This window comes from Eschrichtius robustus, chromosome 12, assembly GCF_028021215.1.
Source record: "Eschrichtius robustus isolate mEscRob2 chromosome 12, mEscRob2.pri, whole genome shotgun sequence".
NCBI classification, from domain to species: Eukaryota; Metazoa; Chordata; class Mammalia; order Artiodactyla; family Eschrichtiidae; genus Eschrichtius; species Eschrichtius robustus.
The window spans coordinates 104,957,011-104,980,564 of NC_090835.1; the positions used below are offsets into that span (position 1 = coordinate 104,957,011).

The 23,554-nt window shown below is 45.4% G+C and overlaps 1 protein-coding gene across 4 annotated transcripts in view; it reads right to left on the reverse strand.

Annotated features, from left to right (window-relative positions):
- Positions 1-23,554, reverse strand: part of FARS2 (phenylalanyl-tRNA synthetase 2, mitochondrial) — a 393,466-nt gene that overhangs the window by 257,378 nt on the left and 112,534 nt on the right. For 3 of the 4 annotated variants that reach the window (XM_068558489.1, XM_068558490.1, XM_068558491.1), the window contains exon 5: positions 13,896-14,027. The exons of the other annotated variant lie outside the window; for it this stretch is intronic. In XM_068558489.1, the coding sequence (XP_068414590.1) occupies positions 13,896-14,027 (132 nt within the window). The remainder of the gene's footprint in view (positions 1-13,895; positions 14,028-23,554) is intronic. 4 annotated transcript variants of the gene reach the window in all.

The window sequence follows — 23,554 nt, forward strand, 5'->3', positions numbered from 1 at the left end:
ATCAGAGTCACTGAGGCAAAACTCGCATCACCCTCAGCCCCTCCCTGGGCTCACCCTCACCCCCACCCAATCCACACACCAGACACAGCTGCTCCACCCCAGAGCATCCTTGGGGGCCACCTTCGCTTCTCCCACTCCATCACCACTGCTGAAATTCAGGCCATCATTTTCTCATCTGGATTCTATCAGCTTCTATCTCGCCTTCCTATCACCAATTCTTCACTGTTCTGGAATTCTTTTACAAAAAAGCTAAACTAAACTAAACCTGATCACACTGTTTCCCTACTTAAAAATCTCTGCTGGGAAAAAAGTGAGCAGAAAATATGAGGGTTGTTCATAGAAAAGGACATAAAAATGTCTCTTAAACACATTAAAAAAAAAAAAGAAAATACAAATATAAAAAAAAACACACAAAAATAATTTTAAAATAATAAAAGAAAATACATTCAGAATGACTTCTAGATACAGTTTTCGTCTGTCAGGTTAGCAAAGGTCCCAACGCTAGATCACACACATGTGGCAGGGCATGAGGCAAACGCTCTCACACATCACAGGTGGGGATGGCAACAGGCGGCCTGACCCCATCAGGGCTTCTTCATAGGTACGATGTCTATACAAGGTATAAATGTATACACTCTGAAACTTAAGTCCACTTTTAGAAACGAATCCCATAGAGAGACCTGCACATGAAATGTGACATGTACACAGCTATTCACTGAAACGTTGTTAATAGTAAAAGACTGGAAACAACACAAAATGCCTATCAGCTCAGGACTCATTAAATACATTATGGTTCACACACGTGATGCAGGACCAGGCAGCAGTGGATATGCGTGAGTACGCTCTCCAACATACAACGACCTCTAGAAGTACACTGAAGTGAAAAAAAAAAGACGTAAAATACAAAGACCTCTAGAAGTACGCTGAAGTGAAAAAAAAAGATGTAAAATACAATGACCTCTAGAAGTACACTGAAGTGAAAAAAAAAAGATGTAAAATACGACCTCTAGAAGTACACTGAAGTGAAAAAAAAAAGATGTAAAGTAATATACTAGAGTATACCACTTTTATTAAGAAGGAAGAAAAAGAACATGTATTTGTATTTGCATTAAAAACTGGAAGGATCTGGGAATTCCCTGGTAGTCCAGTGGTTAGGACTCAGCGCTTTCACTGCTGAGGGCCTGGGTTCAATGCCTGGTCAGGGACTAAGATCCCACAAGCCGCGCGGCAGGGCCAAAAAAAGAAAAAGAAAAAGAAAAAGAAACTGGAAGGATCCAAAAAGAAAAAGCAAAAACAACAAAAGCAAAATCAGTGAAAGGGAGAGTACACATACATACACATACACGCATACTCGTCATTCAGTTACTCAGAAATAAATTCACATCGTAAATGGATGGCCGTCTTCTTCTGCCCTCCATCCCCTCACCCTCCCAAAGAAATCCTGCTGGCTGTGGTAACCACAGTATGAAGCCCACACTCCTTAACTTTGTAAGCAAAGCCCATCACCCTCCAGGGCCCTCTGGATCCACGCCCACACCTTCTACCCCAACCACACGGAAATTCTGTCCTCAGGCATCCATTCCACATCTTTTAGAAGCCCTTTGACCTGCTGCGCCCTCTGCCTAGACGGTCCTACCCCTTCCCTTGCCCTGGCAGAGTCCTAGGCGTCCTTCAACATCAAGGTCAGACAACAGCCCTGCGGGGTCGGTCTCCTGGGACGGCCTCCCCGACAGCACTGGCTGCCGAGCCCCATGCCCCCAGCCCGTTAACCTACCTGGTTCTGGGCTCTGGTGTGACTGGACCCCTCATTAGACCATCAGCTCCTCGGAGGTAGGAGCTCTGCCTTATTCATCTTCACTTGCCTGGCATCTTCCTTTCCCAACAAATGCTCCCCGCCTCCCTCGCCCTCCCCTCAATAAACAAGTGAGAATGTTTTGCCCTCCAGGGTAACAAGCGCCTTCACCTAACGAGCTGCCCTCGTCTGAATAACGTCCTGAAGGCAGACAGCATTAGCAGGCAGGAGCGGGCCGTGCCCTCGCGGTTCCGTGCCCTCGCGGTTCCGTGCCCTCGATCGTACCTGCCACGCACACCTACAACTGCCTCATCAAACGATTCCAGCTCCTCCCGTGCAAGATGAGGGTATCAGACCACGTGAGCGGTCTGCATGCTTTTCAAGCCACAGAACACTGTGAGGGTCCAATGAGAACTACAATTACTCTCCTTCCAGAACCCCCGCCCCCCAAATGCCCCTACACAAATAGATGCAAGAGCTGACACGTAATTTCAGGAGAGTCACAGAGTGAATGACACCTGAAATCACTTCCAACTTTAACACTCTCCGAAGGATGGAAGGGTTAAAGTGAGGGGAGAAAGGATCTAACACTTTTTGATCATTTACTGAGCTCCGGACACTCGGCTAAGCACATTTTATGCATTAATTCATTTATTCTCCATCCCAAACCAGTGAGGTGCACATTATTATTCTCATTTTACAGATTAGGTGCTGGGATTCAGGGACGTTAAGTGATAAATGTATTTGTCCGCGACGGTATATCTTTCTGGCTTAAAGCTCCCAGCAGTTTCCGTAGGGACGTTCACATCCTCCCCGTGGTGGTCGAGGGAACCAGTCTGCCGTAGCCAGTAAGCACCAGAAGCAGCGAGTCTGGTCTGCCCCCCGGCTTCTCCCCACGTCACTATTCCAGGCACCACCAAGATGGACACAGAAGGTAAGTGCAACAGACAAGAAGCTCCGACGCCCAGGCCCCTCCACAGCTGGCAGGGAAATAAATAACCAGCCACGGGCAAGGAGGAATGGCTTTGATTAAGGGAACCAGTGAAAGAGTCCCAAACCCAAAGAAAGGGAGCAGCACGAAGACCTTTTCAGGTCTGGTCCCTTAGAGGCCACACAACCGAGGCAGACCCCTTGTCAACCTCGCCGGGAGGCAGACACACTTGGGCTCAGAGAGGACCCAGGGGAGGCCCGTCCAAGGAGGGCCAAGCCACAGTCCAGAGCAGGCAAGAGCCATCCTCACCACGTGCATCTCACCCAGGAGGGAATCCAGGTTTCGGAGGGCTGGGAGCCTACACCATCCAGAAGAGCTCTCTTTGAAACAGGAATAAAATGTTACTTCTTCACCCTCGGAGGAGATCTGCCTCCTCTTAAAAAAAAGCCTGCCTGATGAGAAAGGAGTTATGCTGGTTACTTAGGTAACTGAAGGTACAGGAGGGGGCGGGGCTTGTGGAATCCCCTGGGTCTCTGGAGGGCGTACGGCGGTGAGCACACCCAGAGTTCTGGGTGCCAATGAAGCCCGGGAGAGCTGCAGCCAGAACCCTCTGCCCCCGAGTGCGTGCCCTCTTCATGATGCTGAGGACGAGGCCCCAGGCACACGGAGCCTGGCGGGAGCTCCTAGACCCACTCCGTCTGGCCCCTCCCTCCTCCACGGCCTCGTCACGCTCAGTCTAGACTGTTCACCTGGTCTCCTGCCTTTGAACTTGCATTTGTTCGACTCACTCTCAACAGTGATTCAATCTCCCAATCGCGTGCTACCACCTGAAGGGTGAGGCTTAAGGTCTTTATGTTGCCGCCCATGCCCTTCCAGACCTGACGGCTATGGAGGAGCTTTGCAGCCTCCTCTGCCTGATTCCCAGGCCCCGGGTTTTCCCCGAGCTCGTACCAATTGGTCTTTCCAGAACATGCAGTGCTGCCTCCCACTCTGTGTGTCCTGCACAAGCCACGCTCTTTGCCGGGAAAGAGCCCTCTTCACCCGTCACAAAACCTGCTCCCCTTCACCGCTCAGGTCAAGCGCTACAACCCCGGTGAAGCCTTGCCCGTCTCTCGGGGAACCAAACCCTCCACCAACTGTCATCACAGCCTCACGGACACAGCACGTGACCTGCCGTCCCCACCACTGGACCGTGAGCCCCTCAAAGGCAGAAACGACCTCTGTATCTGCAGCACTTCGCGCGGTGCCTGCCAGGCAGATACTTCATAAACGTCTGCTGAAGGAATGGACGGAGACGGGAAAGGCTGATTTAATAAATGGACGCATCAAACAACGGATTTTGAGAGCTTTCCCTTCCTAATGCCTTCAAAGCCCACAAACCCTCAATTTCCAGGACTCTGTAGACAAATAGCCTAAAATATCACATAAATGTTCTAAATTATGTATACTGATACCAGCTGCTTCCCTTTACAGTGAAGGCACTCCTCAAGGTAAAATGTAAGCATATCTCACTAGGCTTCGTCATTACTGCCCCAAACTACACTTCTATTAGCCTCCCAGTTTACCATCAACCCCAGCAGCCAAGAGACAAGCCTTTCCCCAGGTGTCCTTCTCGGGATGTGCTCCACAAAAGGGACCTTTTCACAGAGCGATTCCGTGTCCTGTGACTCTGGGAAATCTGCTCGCTCGCCCCAACTCAGAGACAGAGAGAGACATACAGGACCTTTCCAACTCACTATTTTCCACACTTAGTTGAATATCAAATCTTCTTTTTCCTTTGAAAAACCTAGTAATACCCAGTGTTCTATGTCATACAATTTGAGAAATGCTACCCTTGGCCAGTTCCTGAATTATGTCCATTAAAAAACACAATCTGAAAATCTGGCCTAACTTTTGTCTAATGGCATCACTTCATTTTATCCACGGACATAACAACACGGCCATTTCATGAAGACACTGCTTCCAGCCTAAAATGCAGAAACAAATCTTGAAAAAAATAACTTAGCAGATTGTGTTTATCCCCACGGTACCATAAATAATTCCTAAACTTCAAACTGCCTCTTTGCAAGGGAGAAAATAAAACTGAACCACTGAGTAGCACAGCACTACCTGCCTTCAAAGCTGCAGTGATCCCATGAAGCAAGAGTTTCATAAATAGTTTAAATAAAATTCAATTATATGAACATCCTTTTTTATCTTTTTAATAGTCTCGGAGGGTTTCTTTAAGGGGTGTGGGGAAGAAACCTGATTAACTATCCATAGATACCAAAGTCCAGCTGCTATGCAATTTTCCATGTGGTGCTATAAAACAAACCAAAATCCCCTGAGGGCTGTATTAATACTACGCATCTCTGGCTTGTTTAAGAGGCCAAATCATGGGATCCGAGAGCTAAAAGGGAATCTGGATGTTATATCATCTAAGACCCTTAGTTTATAGATGAAGAAACTGAGACCCTCAGGACTTGCCCAAGATCTCCAGCACAGTGCGTGGCAGGGCCTGGCTGTAGGCAGATCTTCACTCCGAGGGCCTCCTGGATCTTCTTCCTGTTACCTTAGGAGCTGCACTGAGCAGCTAAGGACAGACTAGGCCAAGGGTCAGCCTGGGAAACTAGGGTATTTCCCTCCACATTTACTGTTTAGATGAGCCTGGAGAAAGAATAGTACACATTGGGATGAGGAAATGGGGGTCCACCCACTCACGTGCTCATCATTCATTTTATAATATATATATTGAGTGCTGACTGTGTGCTAGGCATTGTTCTAGGAACTGGGAATACAACAGTGATGAAAACCAAAAAAGTCCCTGCTCTCATGAAGCTTACATTCTAGTGATTCCAGAGTTTTCTACCTGAGACTGATTAAAGACAGACACCTGGAACTAAACGTTTAAACAGGTTATAGTGAGAACATGTTTGCACACAAACACACACACACACATGATCTTCCATATGTCAGAAGCATGTCCAAAAACTCCCACAAGGAGGACTTTCCAGATAAATCCCACCCCCAATCCCTGTCTGATTTAGGAAACAATCACCACACACATCAAAATACTGGGAATCTATTTCAATGGCTTCTCTAGGGAGAGAGGAAAGTAGAAAAAGTCAAACTCTTTTTCAATCATCCTTCTCACTAAGCTAGAAAGGGAGATGGTGAGGAAAAGCATGAAAGAAACAAGTGAATTCTGTGTAATGGTATTGGAGGAGAGAGGCTTAAGCACACTGTGAGCCCCAGGTAAGCTGAGAAAGAATATGCAAGACAGCCACAATGTACATCTTACCAGCCAGCTACTGTGGATGGACAAACCACCACAAATCTCAGCAACCACACGGCTGTGGGCCAGGGCTTCAGCTGGTCCAGACTGGGCTGGCCTTAGGGCTCCAGGGTTGGTTCAGGTCCACCCCACCTGCTTCTTACTGTTCTAGAACCAGCAGGCTGTGCATGTTCATCTCAGAACAAAGGCAGAAGCAAAAGAGGGCAAAAGCAACTGCCAAGGACTTTCGAGCCTTTTTTCCTTTATCTGCTAATATCCCTTTAGCCAAAGCAGTCAGGTAGCCAAGCCAAAAATCAACAGGGCAGAGAGAGAAGTGTCCTCTTCCCACAGTGGAAAGTGCTTCAAAGTCAGGGGGCAAAGTGCATGGATATAGGGTCGGGGTGGGGCGGGGGGGGGGTGGTGGCATGGGAATAGTAATAGAGTCTGATGAAAGACATAACCATTTGCAACAATCCAAACTTGCCAAATTTCCATTTCTTTCTAATCTGAACCTTTTATTTGGAAACTCACAAACTACTTCAACAGCTTCAAAATGTCAAAAGCTAATAGCTAATATTTGGATTGTATTATTATTATTATTATTATTATTATTATTAATTATTATTAGGGTTACTGCTTCAGGAATGAGGAGATGATAGGAAAAAGGAAAACAGCTGAAAATGGAAAATTAAGTCCACGTTGATGGGGGAAGGACAATTGCTTTATATCAGCTAAACATCCAAGACCTTAGACAATGAAAATAAGACACGGGACAGAATCTCTGCTTTCCAGAAGTCTCCCACGTATAGAAATGATGCCACAGACAGTATGTAACACATACTACAGCTATCAAAACATCAGAAATATGTACACGTACCGCAGCTTGAAGCAAGTTACCAAAGTCTTTGCTCTTATTACAGTAGCAGAAATACTGGAGGGGATGGCATGGCTTCTAAGCAGGGTCAGAAAGGACTACAAAATACACCAGGAGACAAATCCAATTCTGTGCAAACAGTATAACTGGAGTCCCCAAGCAAGCTCCAGGTTGCCTTTCCTAGTCAAACAAGAGCATCCCAGAGTCTGCCTCCCCAGCCCCAGGAACTGTCACAGAGGGCGGGACCAGACTCAACAGAACATTAGGAGAGAGAGGGGAGATGTTTGAAAGTCATTAAATATGCAGAATCCCCACGCTGAAAATACGAATGATGCAGCAATCGCATCAGAGACTTGAACCACTAGAGTCAAGCATGACAAGCAGAAGGGTTATCTTTACAGAACTTGTCAACTTACACCCACTCGCATTCCCTGACAAAGTGACTTTTTGGGAGAATGATGTTATATAAAGAAACCTAAAGCTACGCAAGTAAGAAATATACGTATTCCATTCATGAAAGAGCAACTTAAAGAAGAAAAGCCACAAACCTAGAGAATACGATTTTAATATATAAAAATGACAAAAGATCAGTGTTCAAAATAGATGATGAATTCCTACCAACCAATTAAAAAGAGACAAAGAGATGGGCTTCCCTGGTGGCGCAGTGGTTACGAGTCCGCCTGCCGAGGCAGAGGACACGGGTTCGAGCCCTGGTCCGGGAAGATCCCACATGCCGCGGAGCAACTGGGCCCGCGAGCCACAACTACCGAAGCCCACGTGCCACAACTACTGAAGCCCGCGCGCCTAGAGCCCGTGCTCCACAGCAAGAGAAGCCACCGCAGTGAGAAGCCCGTGCACCACAACGAGTAGCTCCCGCTCGCCGCAACCAGAGGAAGCCCGCGTGCAGCAACGGAGACCCAGCTCAGCCAAAAGTAAATAAATTAATGAATTAACTAATTAAAAAAAAGAAAGACAAAGAGAAAAATGAGCCCTACCCCAAAATGAGCAAAAGAAAAGCTGCATGTGTCAAATAAATTTATAAAAAACGTGATCAACCTCAACAGCAATCAGCTAAATGTAAACGAAACCTCAGCGACAGACTACTCTAAACTCGACCAAAGCAACTGACCAAAGTCAAGCATCGGCGGAGAGGATGTGGAGCAGCAAGAGCGTCCCTGCAAAGGCTCAGGGCAGAGCGAACTGGCCCAGCTGCTTTGGGAAACAGCCTGGTGACACCAACAAAGCTGAAGCTGCCCCGAAGTGCTGACTTAGCAACTCCACAGCCAAATAAAGTACACCTCAGAGACACTCTCACTCCTGTACGTACAAGACGCACAAAAGTGTACACGAGTAGCACTTGTTAGCAGCAAGAAAAAGGGGAAACAGTGAAGTGTCCATTAAAGAATGGATGAATAAACCGCAGCATATTCGCCCAGTGGAATTTATGCAGTGAAAAATGAACAAACTAAAACTCTACACATGACAACAGAGATGAACTTCATAGCACTGCATGGAAAACTAAAGTCATGAGAGGATGGGTAGCATGATTCCATTTGTTAAAGCATAAAAGCTGGTGACAGTTAGCTTGTTTTACAATATGCATAGGAAAACTGTAATTAAAATCAAGGTAACAACACAAAATTCAGAATAGTGATTGCTCATACGAGTGGGGGGAAGGGAAGGTACTAACAGGGAGGGACACAGGGGACTTCAACTGTATCATGGCCTAACTCTTCAGCTGGGTGGGGGACACTGGGCTGATCTATATGGTAAAGGACTGGAAGACAGACAGAGACAGAGACAGAGACGGGCGTATAACGTATCAGCATGAAGTATTTCAATGAAGAAAAATTTTAAGGAAAAAAATTATTTTTTAATTAGGGAGACTTAAGCATGGTATGGCCAAGAGTAAAGAATGAATACAGGAAGAACAAAGTTGGACTAACACTTCCCAATTTCAAAACTTACTACAAAGCTATAGGAATCAAAACAGTGCGGACATGAGGACAGGAACGTAGAACAAGAGAATAGAATTGAGTCCAGAAATAAACCCAAACATGATTTTCGACAGAGGTGCCAAGATCATTCAGTGGCGCCATCAGTTAGACCTCCAGTGGTCTAACTGACGGACAGAGCTCCCTCTTCGCATATCCCAAAGCCTCATCTCATGAATGGCACGTGAGCTCATGCTCTAATTACACAGCTTTACCTTCCCTGCCTCACTCCAGGTTTTACAGGGAGGAGTCACGTCTTACCATTTTTTGTATCTTCCTCTTTGTCTAGCACAGTGCCTTACGCAGACAAGATGCTAAGTGTATGAGTGGCGTGTCTGCTTGTATACAGCACAGTGCTGGTACAGTCTTGGTCTGTGCCATCTGGAAGTTCACCAACTTAGATCAGTAACACTGAGCGATATAAATGGGTGTAGAGGCTGTAGAGAGGTTCTACCAAAGAGGGATAGACTGCAAATAGATTTATTCTTAGATAGGAAAAGCAGCATCAGGTATGCCAACTGGGCGTCCGAGCAAAGACAAAGTACATAAGCCCTTGCCAACAGGAACTGAACTTCTTCTAGGGTGCGTGCTTCATGTGCGCCTATCACCAGTATTCCACCCTGAGTGCAACCAGGACGAGGGCTTGGCACACTCCTCCCCAGTCCCTCCCCTCCCCACTCTTGCCCACCGCGCCTCTGTTACTAATACGGACCCCATGGCCCCCTAATCATTCATGTTTACATCTCTGTGCACTGCGCTGTTCTCAAAGGCAAGGACAATGCTTATTTGCTTTTCTATGGCCTTAGAAGGAATTCAAGAAATATCTGACAAACAAATGAACGGAAGAAGAATGATTATTGGAAACTAGAAACTGTTCATGTACGTATTTACAAGGTTTTCCCCAAAGAGTCAAGTTTTAAATTTTAATGAAGAGGTAAAGAAGGCGATTCCGTTTTTAAAGTTATTTCCCACTATGGAGACTTTTCTGCTTCCTGGCCTAGGTACGATCGTCTAAATTTCACAGGGGCTCAATAAATGGTAAATTCCTTCCAGGCATGACTACAGCCCACAGGCACCTGGTGATGGTTCCAGATGTTCCTGCTCCATATTCTACCTGCAGAGACAGCAGCCGGAGTCAGCCCAGTGGGAAAGAAGTGTGTCGCACGTGGAGACGTGACTCGCTACCGTCCTCAAGGGAAAAACAGTCAGATCGCCATGACAGCCGTCACCACCCACGTCAGAACTACCAAATCTAAGCAGTCAGAAAGCAACGGCAGGAACTTCCCTGGTGGCGCAGTGGTTAAGAATCCACCTGTCAATGCAGGGGACACGGGTTCGAGCCCTGGTCCGGGAAGATCCCACGTGCCGCGGAGCGACTAAGCCCGTGTGTCACAACCACCGAGCCCATGTGCCACAAGTACTGAAGCCCGCATGCCTAGAGCCCATGCTCTGCAACAAGGGAAGCCACCACAATGAGAAGCCCGTGCGCTGCAACAGAGTAGCCCCCACTCGCCGCAACTAGAGAAAGCCCGTGTGCAGCGACGAAGACCCAACGCAGCCAAAATTAAAATAAATAAATAAATTTATTTAAAAAAAAAAGAAAAGAAAAAGAAAGCAATGGTGAAGGCACTAGAACTTAAAGAAGAAGAAATAAAACTCTCTAAGCTATCCAGAACAGCCTGATCTTATTCTGTGCGCAAAAACACACACACGCCATGGTCAACTTAAATGTGTAATAAAGTGTTTTCATTGCCTGTTCAAATTAGGAATCTAATCTCATGCTTTTAATTAAATGCACTCGATCACAGAGATAATACACACGGGGGATGAGCCCCTCTGCAGGAGTAACGAATAACTACACAACAGAGTTTGGTTTGCTTTTGTTTCATTTGGTTCCAGCTCTTCATTCTACGTTAGGCAGAATCATTTATTTGAAAGGAATTTCTAGCCACTTCGAAATCACGCAATTTACTGTTCAGGTAGCAGAACACAGTAGTTGACTACTGTCGGAAAGATTTGGGCAAGCGGCGCTGCCAGCCATTCGAGTCCGATCACCTTTCTGAGGCTCTGTAAGATGGGGTTAATAACAGCATCCACCCAGAGCCGTGCTGTCAAGGTCAAATGAAAGAAAGCCTCTAGGGCATTTAGTGAGAGGCTGGCACACAGTCAGGGCGCCACTGACGTCTGCTATTATCACTGCCCCATCAGCCTCTTCGGTCGTCGGTTGTCATTTCAGCATTTAGCTGAACCTCTGAAGGACCATAAAGATGGAGAATTGTAACCGTCAATTTTTGCATTTCTTGGAAGTTCTATTTTCAAAGGCAGGGGAGGGGAGGAGAGGGGAGGGGAAAAAATACAGGAGGAAAGACAGCAAGAATGGCAAACTGAACAGAGGCATAAAGTGCCCGGAGCCAGGCTTCCGCCACACCGTCGGAACTCAGAAAACAGAAAGTTAGCTGCACTTGCAAACGTTGTCTGTGGTTAGTGACCGCCACGCACACAGTCTAAGCATTTTAACTACAGACGTCAAAACGCATTCGAGTCTGAGAACACGGAGCAGGACTCCGTCATAATAACTTCAAGTTCAAACAGCAAAGCCCACACAGAATCTCCTTTATAAAATCATTTCTTCTTCCTTTTCTTTAGTCTCTCTCTCTCTTGCAAGGTATTTAATTTAAATTTTATGTGTACCATTTCCCAACAAATGAAAGCACCTCCCACCACCACGGTGACTCTCTCAGACACATTTGCATCTTAGGTGTCTTCTTTTTTTTTCACTTTGCCATTTCCGCCAAGAATCGCCTGACATGGCTGATCTAATTGTAGAACAGCAGTCTCATTAATGTGCAATAATGACTTGGAAACCTGTTTCAGAGACTGTATTCAGCCAATTACTGTGTGAATAAACCTCATAAAAACCCATCAAGGATATTGGAAACATACAAGGAAGCACAATTCCAAGTGACAACTCATATGTGACTCACTCTCCCCCCGATTTGCTTTCTGAGTTCTGGCCCCTGACACCATGTGCTCCTGGGAGGAAACCTAGGATTCCTGCAAACCTTTTGTCTAAAAAACAAAGCAAAACAAACAAAAACACCACAGAAGTATTTGAAGTTAGTTCCTACTCAAGAAGAGATTAAAGCTTACATCATATTTGCTCCCAGTATTTGTGTTTTCTATTAAAATACATGTACATCTCTTTTATTTTCCTGTTTCCTACCACTCTCAATTTTCTTTCTCCCTCTAAAATCATTCACTCAATCCAGAATCATGGATACTAAAATGACCAGGATCAAAGAGGTAATCTAGTTCCAACTGGCTAGAAATTGTTTCTATGACGAGCAGGACAGGCTCTGTTTAAATATTTTCAACTAAGGGGGCTCTCTGTTAATAAATGGCTCTCACCATTCGAAAAAAAATGTTTAATAACAACAGAGATTAATTTTTACTGAAAAAACGTTACTACGTGCCAGACCCTGTGCTAAGCACGCCACGTGCATCACCTCCACTAACCCTCGTAAAGAAACTTAGAGGGCGGTATCGCTGTGCTCATTTAACTACGAGAGAACCGGGACTGGCCAGGTTAAGCAACCTGCCTGAAGACACACAGCTGTCAACTGACAGAACACATGCTGCTTCAGACACGCAAGCCCAGGCCTCCCAACTTTTACTCACAGGCCCTCGTTTGTGACCTCTCTGCTCCCTCTTCTCCAGGACAGACCTTCAAATATTGGAAAACCATCCGAGAAGCGTGCGGTGCTATGCTGGGCCAGCTCTCCCGCAAGCCTTGCTTGGCCGAGCGGAGAGGAATCTGTGAGCTGGCTGGTCCGGGCCCCTGCGGAAGAGGGGGCGGGGAGGCCAGGCCCCAGGTCTCCCAGCCCAGGCAGCACCAGCTCCTGCGTTCACGGCCGCCCCATCTCCTGTCTCACTCCAGGTGCACTCTCTAACCCCACGACCTTACCCATGGTCCATCCGCAGCTCTGGGTCACCAGGAGGGACCGCTCCCCTCCGGTCTATGGTGGGAGGCCCGTGACCAGGCCTGAGCCAGAGCCACCACCCTCCCAGACCACAGAGCGCGTGTCCTTCTCCAGGAGGGAGGGGCAGGGGCAGCGGGGAACCGTCGCATCGGGTCCCCTCTGCCTGCTGCTCAGGCAGGGACCCCTCCCCACACGCCCAGTCTCAGCCAGCTTCCCATGGAGGATTCACACTCTGAACAAGTATTTTTAAATTTAAATTCAGATAGTGACTTAAAAAAAAAACCTCACGGCTCTGAAATTAAGTTTAGAGATAATCTTTTTTTTTTTTTTTTTTGGCTGCGCTGCGCGGCTTGTGGGATCCTAGTTCCTGGACCAGGGATCGAACCCGGGCCCTTGGCAGTGACAGCATGGAGTCCTAACTGCTGGACCGCGAGGGAATCCCTAGAAATAATCATTATTATTAAGCAATGGTCCTGCAGAGGAGAGCTGGAAAGATCCTTCTCGAGTTCTTACAGAACGGGGAGAATGTCATCAGAGCCCCCATTTTCCTCCCTCCCCCCCCGTCAGGGAGCACTGCCAACGCTGAGGGGGGCAAACCACCAAACATCACAGGCCTAAGTATTTTTATATTGTGTTTTTAGCATATTTATGAAATACCTGCTGAATTTGGTTCCAAATGCAGTAGGAACAAAAAAAGGGATTATATGTTGGCTTTGTTCTTAAATAGTTTGGAAGACAAACCACTCTCCTGGGACACGCATCAAAGGCCTGTGAGCAATTACAAAGCAGCCGATCAACAAGTACGAAACCACGAAGTACAAACCAACGCCGGGCGCTGATAAGGAAGAGCTCCAAAACCAAGAAGCCTTTGCAAAATTAGACGTGAGAGATGAAGTTCTTCCAGAGTGAAGTGCCAGAGAAAAGTCTGGAGGGCAATACAAGGAGAGAAAGACGGAGGCTAGTCCTACAGGAGTACGTAAACGTGGATGCAAATGAGCCTGTAAATGAAGTTAACTGGGAAGGGAGTGCTCTTTAGGAGAGCCTGTAAATAAATGTTGGATTCTCTTCTACCTGAATTTACCAGTTGCTGTTCCATCACCCCACAGCCAAGAATTTCTAGCCATTCCCCGTGGAAGCTGATCTCCATCTCGAAGGAAGGATGAGTAAACGGAAAGTAGCAGTCCACCCATCTGATGTCCAGCCCTGCAAAGACACCAAAGAAACACAGACGTGGAGCATTAAAGGCAGCCTCGCCTTTCCTGTGATCAAAGCCGCCCTTGGGGAATGACACCAATTCCTACATTCTGACTAAAATAAATAGCAAACAAATTAGTTTGCAACACTTTCAGGGGAGGCAATAAATCTTAAAACTTGTGAAAAACTGGGCATGTCTTTTACAATATGAAAAACACTTTGTGTAGCTCCAGGACCCTCTAAAACCAAATCAATCACCTGCCAAATCCCTGCAACCACCGGGCAGAGGAAAAAATTAGGTCAAGATAATGGGAAAGCAGGTAATTCTGCTAGTTTCTATAAGTGAAAATGACATCTTCTCAGAGTTAAAGAAAAAATACTTTTACTCTTCTTCAAACTTACATATCAACAATATGACTAATTCAGGATAAACTAATCAACTTTCACTTCCATAAACAGATATATTAACTTTTATTAACTTTATAAGAGCTAATACAAGGTTAAATAAAATAAGATCAGCTAAATTTGAGCAACACATTTTAAAAAGTCAAAACATTTTTTTCTACAGATGAATGATAAATATACTCACATCCAAGACAAACCAAAAAAGTACATGCTAAATGCCAGGATGAATTTCTCACTATGCAATCATAAATATGTCACTTACAAACAATAATATTATCATTTAACAAAGGAAAAGACTAATGAATTCAAAACAAGTAAAGCCTGCAAAGAGCAGAGGTCACTAAGAAGAGAAGGCAGAATAGGAGGTCACCTAGTAGCCAGATGCCCACTGTGAGGACACCCAGAAGAGCAGGCACTGAATGAAACCAGTAACAAAACTTGCTTCCGTTTATTGAGCACTTACTTCGCCTCTACCATTCCCATTTCACAGATAGGCGGAAAAACTATTAGGAAGGTTGTGTGTCCTGCCCATAGGCACACGGCTAGCAGGTGACCAGGCCACACCCGGGGCCGCCCGACTCCAAAACTCCTGCTCCTGACAATTAAAACATAATCTCCTGCCCGTCGAGAAAGATATTTCAAGAATCAAAAGTCACATACGAACAGAGTTATAATACAAAGGAGCCCTTGCTATGCTCAAAATGATATAGGAGAAGATAGGTTTTTCTTTCATTGTTCTGTTTTAGTTGCATTTATTTTTCTAGATACCTGCTGTCAATGGCAAGTGACAACTGATTTCTGTTTACAGTCGTAATACAATATTTCCCCCTTTTATTATACATGTGGTATAACAGACAAATATTAAACTCTACGTACATACAGTGTACACGGTTGATAAGTGTTGACATATGTATACATCCATGAAACATCAGCACAATCAATATCAGGAACATGTCCATTACCCCCCAAAGTTTCCTCATGCCCCTCTGTAATGCTCCCCACCTGCCCATCACCCCCGCCTCTTCTCCTCACCAGCCCCCCATCCCCAGGCAACCACTGACCTCCTCCCTGTCATGACAGACGAGCTGGCACTGCCTAGAACTTTACGAAAATGCAGTCACACACAATGTATTCTTTTTCTGTCCGGGTTCTTTTACTCGGCGTGATTATTTTAAGATTCACCCATGTTGCTGTGCATGTCAACAGTTCATTCGTTGCCATTACTGAGGAAATTTCACCAACATTTTTTCTATCCGGGAAAAAAATGTAGATGTTGGGGCAGTGTCTGCAAGTCCCCCAACATTTCTGTACAGAAGCCCCTACGTGCAGACCAGTTGCCTACTTGCCACTGAATTCTGCGAAGAAGGGACCTGGACACCTGTGTGCTCATCCATCTTTGGGACCAATAATCCCCTACCAATACTGTATGAAAAAGCTCCAGAGACAGCCCCACTGGCAAACAGAAATGTGTGAAGTGTTGGGATGTATAACTGAGCACAGAGGGCGGGCAGACAAAACCATGTTATTCGTTCTTTTTGTAACTCCTGGCAGGTGAGCACAGATCACCTTCTGAGAACAACTTAGAAAAACAAATTCTTTATACATGGCTTTTTATACCTGGATCAAATTTTACCAAAAGCAAGACGAGTTTTCAGGGTTAACATGATGATTTCATATAATTCAACACCACTAAGAGCCTGGAACAAAGTTAGGTACGGTCTACACAAATTAATTTTCCTGTATTTCCTTATTCTGTTCCTTTGGGTAAAGTTTATCTCTTTATACCTCACACCTAGAAAGCTTAGGTTCCCCCCAGTCAGACAGAAAGCAACTTGAAAACATTAGTAACGCTCAAAATAACCACAAGTAACTCTATCATCAGTGTTCATTAAGCCTGAACTCGACCTCTCCTGCGTGCACACCCATCCGAGCTGTCGGTGCCAGCGGTGTCAAAGCACAAGGACTGAACTGAACAGCGTGTGACGGTCTCTGCCCTTCTCTAGGAGCCTTCTTTTATCAAAGGGCTTTGGCTTTACCACTTGTAAAACTACAAAACATTATAACTTTGGATAAAAACTTTTTTAATGTTGACTAAATTCTCAAGATAAAATGTCCATATGTTGGCCGCATCAAACCTCGCTCTCTTTTGGTTGAAGGCCTCCATCACCACAGCCCTCGGTTTCCTTTTGCTCAACCATCCTACAGGTGTGTCTCTTTCAGTAGCAATGAAAGTAATGGCTCCACAGTGAAAAACACACCCAGCAAAGCGTGACAAGGCAGGGAAGTCGGCCGAAGTCTCTCAGGACACATGAGATGATTAACATTACGCATCTGAGAGGCAGAACTCACTGACGGCAACAGCACAGAAACTAACCCAGAAAACACGGACTGGCAAAAGCTGTGTCCAGTGTGACTAGAAAGTTTCTGATCCTTTCACCTCCTCAGATCCTTTGCTCAGATCCTTTTTAAACCTGTGACCCTGCAATGAATGCCGAATCCATAAACCATTCACTTCCTTTTTCTACTACCTTAAGGATTTCTTCAGTTCTTAAATTCGTCTTCCTTCACATAAACAGGAAAATGGCAAAATCTACAAAGTCCCATATTTGAGAAGCCTATGGCTATACTTCAAACATAAATAGTCATTATTTAAAAGTAAATTATAGGGCTTCCCTGGTGGTGCAGTGGATAAGAATCTGCCTGCCAATGCAGGGGACACAGGTTCGATCCCTGGTCTGGGAAGACCCCACATGCCGTGGAGCAACTAAGCCCGTGTGCCACAACTACTGAGCCTGCGAGCCACAACTACTGAAGCCCACGTGCCTAGAGCCTGTGTTCCACAACAAGAGAAGCCACCGCAATGAGAAGCCTGCGCACTGCAACGAAGAGCAGCCCCCACTCTCCACAGCTAGAGAAAGCCTGCGCGCAGCAATGAAGACCCAACGCAACCAAAAATAAAAAATTAAAATTAAAAAAAGTAAATTATATTAGTTAATGTGTAATTTTTATCAAAATACCATATTCTTTTACATATTCTAACAATTTAAATTTTTTTTTTTAATTTATTTTATTTATTTATTTATTTGGCTGTGTTGGGTCCTCATTTCTGTGCGAGGGCTTTCTCCAGTTGCAGCGAGCGGGGGCCACTCTTCATCGCGGTGCGCGGGCCTCTCACCGTCGCGGCCTCTCCTGTTGGGGAGCACAGGCTCCAGATGCGCAGGCTCAGCAGTTGTGGCTCACGGGCCCAGCTACTCCGCGGCACGTGGGATCCTCCCAGACCAGGGCTCGAACCCGTGTCCCCTGCGCTGGCAGGCAGACTCTCAACCACTGCGCCCCCAGGGAAGCCCTAACAATTTAAATTTTGACACATAACAGTAATTTTTTTCATAGCTGGTGGTAGAATCATTTATTAATTACTTTTATATTACCCCCAAATATACACTTTCTTCTTGTTTTCTCCCCTTAACCTCAAAATTATAGTAAGGATTATTATAGCAGATTGAAAAAACATCTTGACATGCAGCGTGTATCAAAGATGTGATAGTGAATAACCACCTAAAAACTATGTTAAGTATGGCTTATCTCACACATCAAGTAGCAGGAGTCTGTGAAAAAAATCCACTAAGAACTAGGCTTTTTGAATTATACATTAATAGAGGGAAATTTTTGGTAAACATGTCCAAATCATATATACTCATTATGCATTAGACTATTCTCCTTATTGGTGATTAGTTTAAATTAAATTAAATGTACATATATTATATACCTAATGGAAAATAATGCCAAAGTTCTTTCTTTTTTCTGTTTTATGTGTGTGTTTGTCTTTTTTTTTTTTGGTTTGAATGTTAATAATTTACTAAAACATATTTGCAAATGAAGTTCAGAGCTTTTTAAAAATTGTCTCAGAACCCTGTGAGATTACAGCAACTGTCAAAAATTATATATTAATTTTTAGGCTACAGCCAAGTAGAAGAACAAACCAGAAACCTGGATTCAAGTCTCATCCTGCCCTTTTTGCTGTGAAACCGTGGGTAGGTTAATCAACCTCTCTGAGCCCAGCTGCCCCATCTCCAGGCTGTAGAGCAACAGCTGCTCTGCCCGGCGGTTGTGAGCAGAGGGCCTAGCAAGCCCCAGTCTTCCCAGAGGCAGAGGTGCTCTCTGGAGATGCGGGCACCTGCTCTGCTTTCTCTCCTGGAGGAGGATGCTGAGGGCCCGAAGTCTAGGATCCTTCCCTCAGCTGGGACCCCAGGAATGACTGGTGAGCATTCCTTCAGAATGGCGGTGTCATAGAGAACAGACTGGTGGTTGCCAGTGGGGAGGGGGTGGGGGAGGGATGCAGTGGGAGGCTGCGGTCAGCAGATGCAAACTGTTCCATGTGGGATGGATAAACAACAAGGTCCTGCTGCATAGCACGGAGAACTATATTCAGTATCCTGTGATAAACCATGACGGAAAAGAATATAAAAAAGGAATACATATATGTATCACTGAATCCCTTTGCTGTACAGCAGAAATTAACATAACATTGTAAATCAACTATACTTCAATTTAAAAAAAATGCATAGTGATGTGAGCCTGAGTGGCAAAGGACTAGCAAGAACTTGAATTCGCTCAGCTCTGGCAGGACACTGCCAGCCCTACCTACCGCAGGGAACCAGGGGCACGGGCACAGGACGGCAGCACCACGTACCAGGCAAGACCAATCAGGGCCAGATGCAGGGGGCGGGGCAGGGGCCCAGCCTCTTCCCACCAAGCCCTGTCGCCAACGCAGTACTGCGGCGCCTAACACTCGACACAGACGTTAAACAGATGCCATTCCAGGTCACCCAACCCGCGTTCATCACAGATCTCGTCTAAACACACCCTGTAATTCATTTCCCTGACTTACTCACTCGTGAAGGGACTCTTTCTCTGCTTCCCATACCCCTTATATTTAAAGATGGGACTGTCCTATCAGAACCACCTCCCAGAGCTGTTGGAATCTAAATTTGAAAAGGCTGGTGGCCCAGACCAGAGCATATACCAGTGATTTTATATATGCTACCAAGGCTACCCTCCACTGAAGCAGAGACTTTTCCATATTGGCTATACAAATATGCAATTAATAACTGCTCTTGGGCATTAATTTTTCAATGCTGGTACCCGAGAAACAGCCGAATGTGGCAGAACTCTGATTCTCCTGCTCTCTACACCGGACACGGCAGGCACCCAAGGAAGGAAAGCGAAGCCGGGGAGAAAAAGGATGGAGGCTAAAAAGAAATCCTTAAAAAACTGGGACCATCCCAGGTGAGCACAACCTAACTGGAGAAATTACCCGGCCCTCACGGTCAAAGGCACCTGACAATTCCATCTCTTCTGCTTCTGCCTGATTTAAATCAGACCCACAGCCCTTTAAACTGAATACGTACCAAGCAGCGGACAGGCAACGTTTCACAGTTCTCAGTATTGCTCTGTTCTCATAGCTTTCCTAAAAAAAATTTTTTTGAACACTAATATATTCACAGGGTTCAAAATCAAAACACTGTAAGAGGATACATTTCCCTGTATAAATAGGGCATCGGTGACATCACAAGAAAAAAACTGTAAGCATGTGAGGCAATTGATGTTAACTAAACTTATTGTGGTGATCGTTTTGCAATATATACATGTAGCCAATCATTATGTCATACACCTCAGACTAATACAGTGTTACAGTAACGTCCCCTACATCCGAACCAGTTCTGTTCCCAGAGCACGTTCGTTCGTTAAGTCCAATTTATTCGTAAGTCCAACAAAGTTACCCTAGGTACCCAACTAACACAATCGGCTGTATAGTACTGTACTGTAATAGGTTTATAATACTTTTCACACAAATAATACATAAAAAACAAACACAGAAAATAAAGAAAACATTTTTAATCTTACAGTACGGTACCTTGAAAAGTACAGTAGTACCAGCTACATCACTGCTGCTTTTACACTTGCTTCCAGATATCCTGGGCTTGAAATAAAGACACTGTACTACTGTACTCTATACAGTCCTGTGCAGTAAAGTACACAGAAGCACACCCACTTGTAGAGGATGCACGCACGTGACCATGTACGCCCTAGCACACAGTGGAAGATGTGAGCTCTATTTCAGCCACCGTGACTCCCTCTGCTGAGACAGATGCAAAGCACTAGGGGAAAAATAAAAGGCCAGCAACTTCTCCCACCGTTGCTGAGAGTGTAACTGGTCCCACTGTTATGAGTCTTCTGCTTGGTGGAAAGAGCAGTGAGATGAAGTGTCGTTTCAGACTCCCATACGCAGGAAACCTCTTGATTAGGGCTTGGATCTTAAAATGATACTAGCATTTCTCTACCTCGCAGTGGGGTTAGAAACGGAGCGTAGCACAATTCAGTGCTCCCTCATCCTAAATCTGGGCGTGGGGTCCGAGGCACTGGGGTAAGGGGCCACACTCTGGAGACACGGGGAGCAGAGGGGACAGCCTGAGGGGAACCCGGTCCAGGGGAGAGCCACAGCCACGCGCCCTCTGTCCTCAACCTTCCTCCCCGACCCATTGGCACAGGACGGCTCCAGACAAACCTGGCAGACACAAGGTTCACCCTCCGCCTCTGCGTCTGATCCCAGAGACGTGGGCGGGTCCACCATGCACGGCAAGAGCAATCCTAGGCCCGTAACCAGATCCAGCTCCAGCACCTGAGGCCGAGTGACCTCGAGCAAGTTCCTTAACCTCTCACTGCCTCAGCTTCGTTCAAAATAAGAATAATATTCATCTCGCAGAGTTTTGGTGACAATTCAGTAAGGAAAAGTGTGTAAAGACTCTATAAATACTCAATGGGTGATTTTTGAAATGAATGTCACTGAAAATCAGACCATGATCTAAACTCTCTCAGGTTTTTATAAAAATATGAAGAAAAAGAAACATTGCTCAAGTGCACGCTAAGGTCGTCGACGTCTGCTGTTTATTTACTCTGGTGCCATGCTAAATACTCACATGCCTCCTTCAGCTTAACCTTTACACTCATGCCAGGCTGCCATAAACACTGCACAATAATCACCACTGTTCCCATCTCACAGATGGAGGAACTGTGACGGAGACAGCTTACATATCTAATCCCAGTTTACACAGAAAATGCCAAGATCAGAATTCAAAACCAGGTGTCAGACTGCAAAGCCCAATGCTGCCCTCCACTGGAGCAGACCATGAAACTGCACTAACTGGCTTCCAAGCAAAGCGCCCTCCAAGGCCAAGAAGGCACCATCGGCCTCCTTGTTCTCCTAACGCACAACGAGAGGTAGAAGAAAAAGGAGAAAACCAAAAAGCCATGGTCTATGTTCAACGATAAGAGAAATACCTCCACTGGCCAGAAACAGAACAGGAAAGCAAACAGGGAGAGGGGACAAATCACAGTGTTGCTGGCCTTGGGGTCCACAATCAGGAAGAGTTGCCAGGAGCTTGCCTCCTGCAGGGTAACGTGCTGCTGGCTTGGCACCTGAGCGAGGCTAAAAGCTTGCAGTCAGAAGCTGGGACGGAATAGGCTCCATGCTGGTGAAAGAAGGGACAAAAATCGTCACCAAATACAGCCTGGGGCCGTAGCTCTGAAGAGCTGTAAGCTTGGAGAGCCAAGCCCTGGGCGCTGGACCTGCTATGTCCCTAAATCAGGGCTGGTGAGTACATCTGACAGGTCCCTACAAAACCTCGTTCTGGATTTAAAGTTGGAAGAGCTCGGGGTAAACCCACACAGGGGAGAAATAAGCAAAGCGGGGAGGGCGGGAGGGAGGAAAGCAGAGAAAGGGAGAAAAACAAAAACAAAATCTTCCACTGAACATGACCTGCAGACCATAATTCCAACTACGTGATTGCTAAGTAAGACAGCCAACACAACCCACAACCAAACCTGAAGTCACTCCAGAGGAGATTAATTTTATAAAACAGCCTGAGAGTGTAAAATAAGTATATTTCAGTTACCCCAAGAGATCCATGAAAGCACAATTCACTGATTGCTCTTAAAAAAAAAAAAAAATCATACGGCAATCCTTTTGTAAACCAGACCTAAAACAGTGCATCTTTAGGATTTTATCTATCTCCCGATCAAATTCTTCCTTGAAAAGAAAAACACCAGCCCCTAGTTTCAAAAAACTAAAAAAAAAAAATAAAATAATTTTTTTAAAGACAGAATATATGGAACAATGCCACACTAGACCTTGGATATCAGGTAACCAAGGACACTGATCCCTGAAAGATGAGCCCTAACACTGCCCCGGGAGAGAAAAATACAGGAGGAGCCCAGAAGTCTTCCCAGGTTGAGGAAACAGTCTGTCCTGAGAGTTCATAGGTCAGGGTGAAAGAAGAGGGCTGTAGAGAGAGGTCTGAAGATCTGCAGAAGATTCAATACAAATGAAAACGTCAGTGCAGGTGTGTTGAAGAAACTCCCCGAGGCCAGGGAACAGACCACACAAAAGGATTAGCAGGAATAATGCTGGGAGCTCACAAAGACCAGAAAGGTGCCAGTTCCCAAACAGCCTCGCGGAAAACCTCGTAATTCACGGGTTATCAGTTACAGTACTAAGAAGGGTCTTAAGTTGGTTGTGGGAAAAAACTAATCCCGGACTAAAACCCTACACTGGCCCTGCCTAACAAGGCTTAAAAGGAGATGGGAAGGATCAAAGTGTTTCTGAGTAATCCCAGAACGAAGCTCAGAGAGATTATTAGGAATACAGAAATACACAATGCGTTACAAGGGAAAGTCAACAATATCGGGCATCCTATAGAAAGTTATCAGGCATGCAAAGAAGAAGAAAAAAAAAAAAAAACAGAGAAAAAGAAATAGCAATTCACCAAGAAATGACACAGATGACAGAACTAGTTGAAAAAGACACTAAAATATGCATGATAATGATATTTAGTACGCTCACAAAGCTAAAGGGAAGACTGAAAATGTTAGGTAGAGATAAAGAAGATTACAAAAAAGACACTAACTGAAACTAGAAAATGGGTGAAAAGAACACTGGATGGAATTTACAGCAGATTAGACATTGCAGGAAAAAAAACTGATTGGTGAATTTAAAGATATAGCAATGAAAACTATCCAAAATGAAACACAGAAGGAAAAAAAAAATACTGAAAGAAAAGTGAACAGAGCACCGG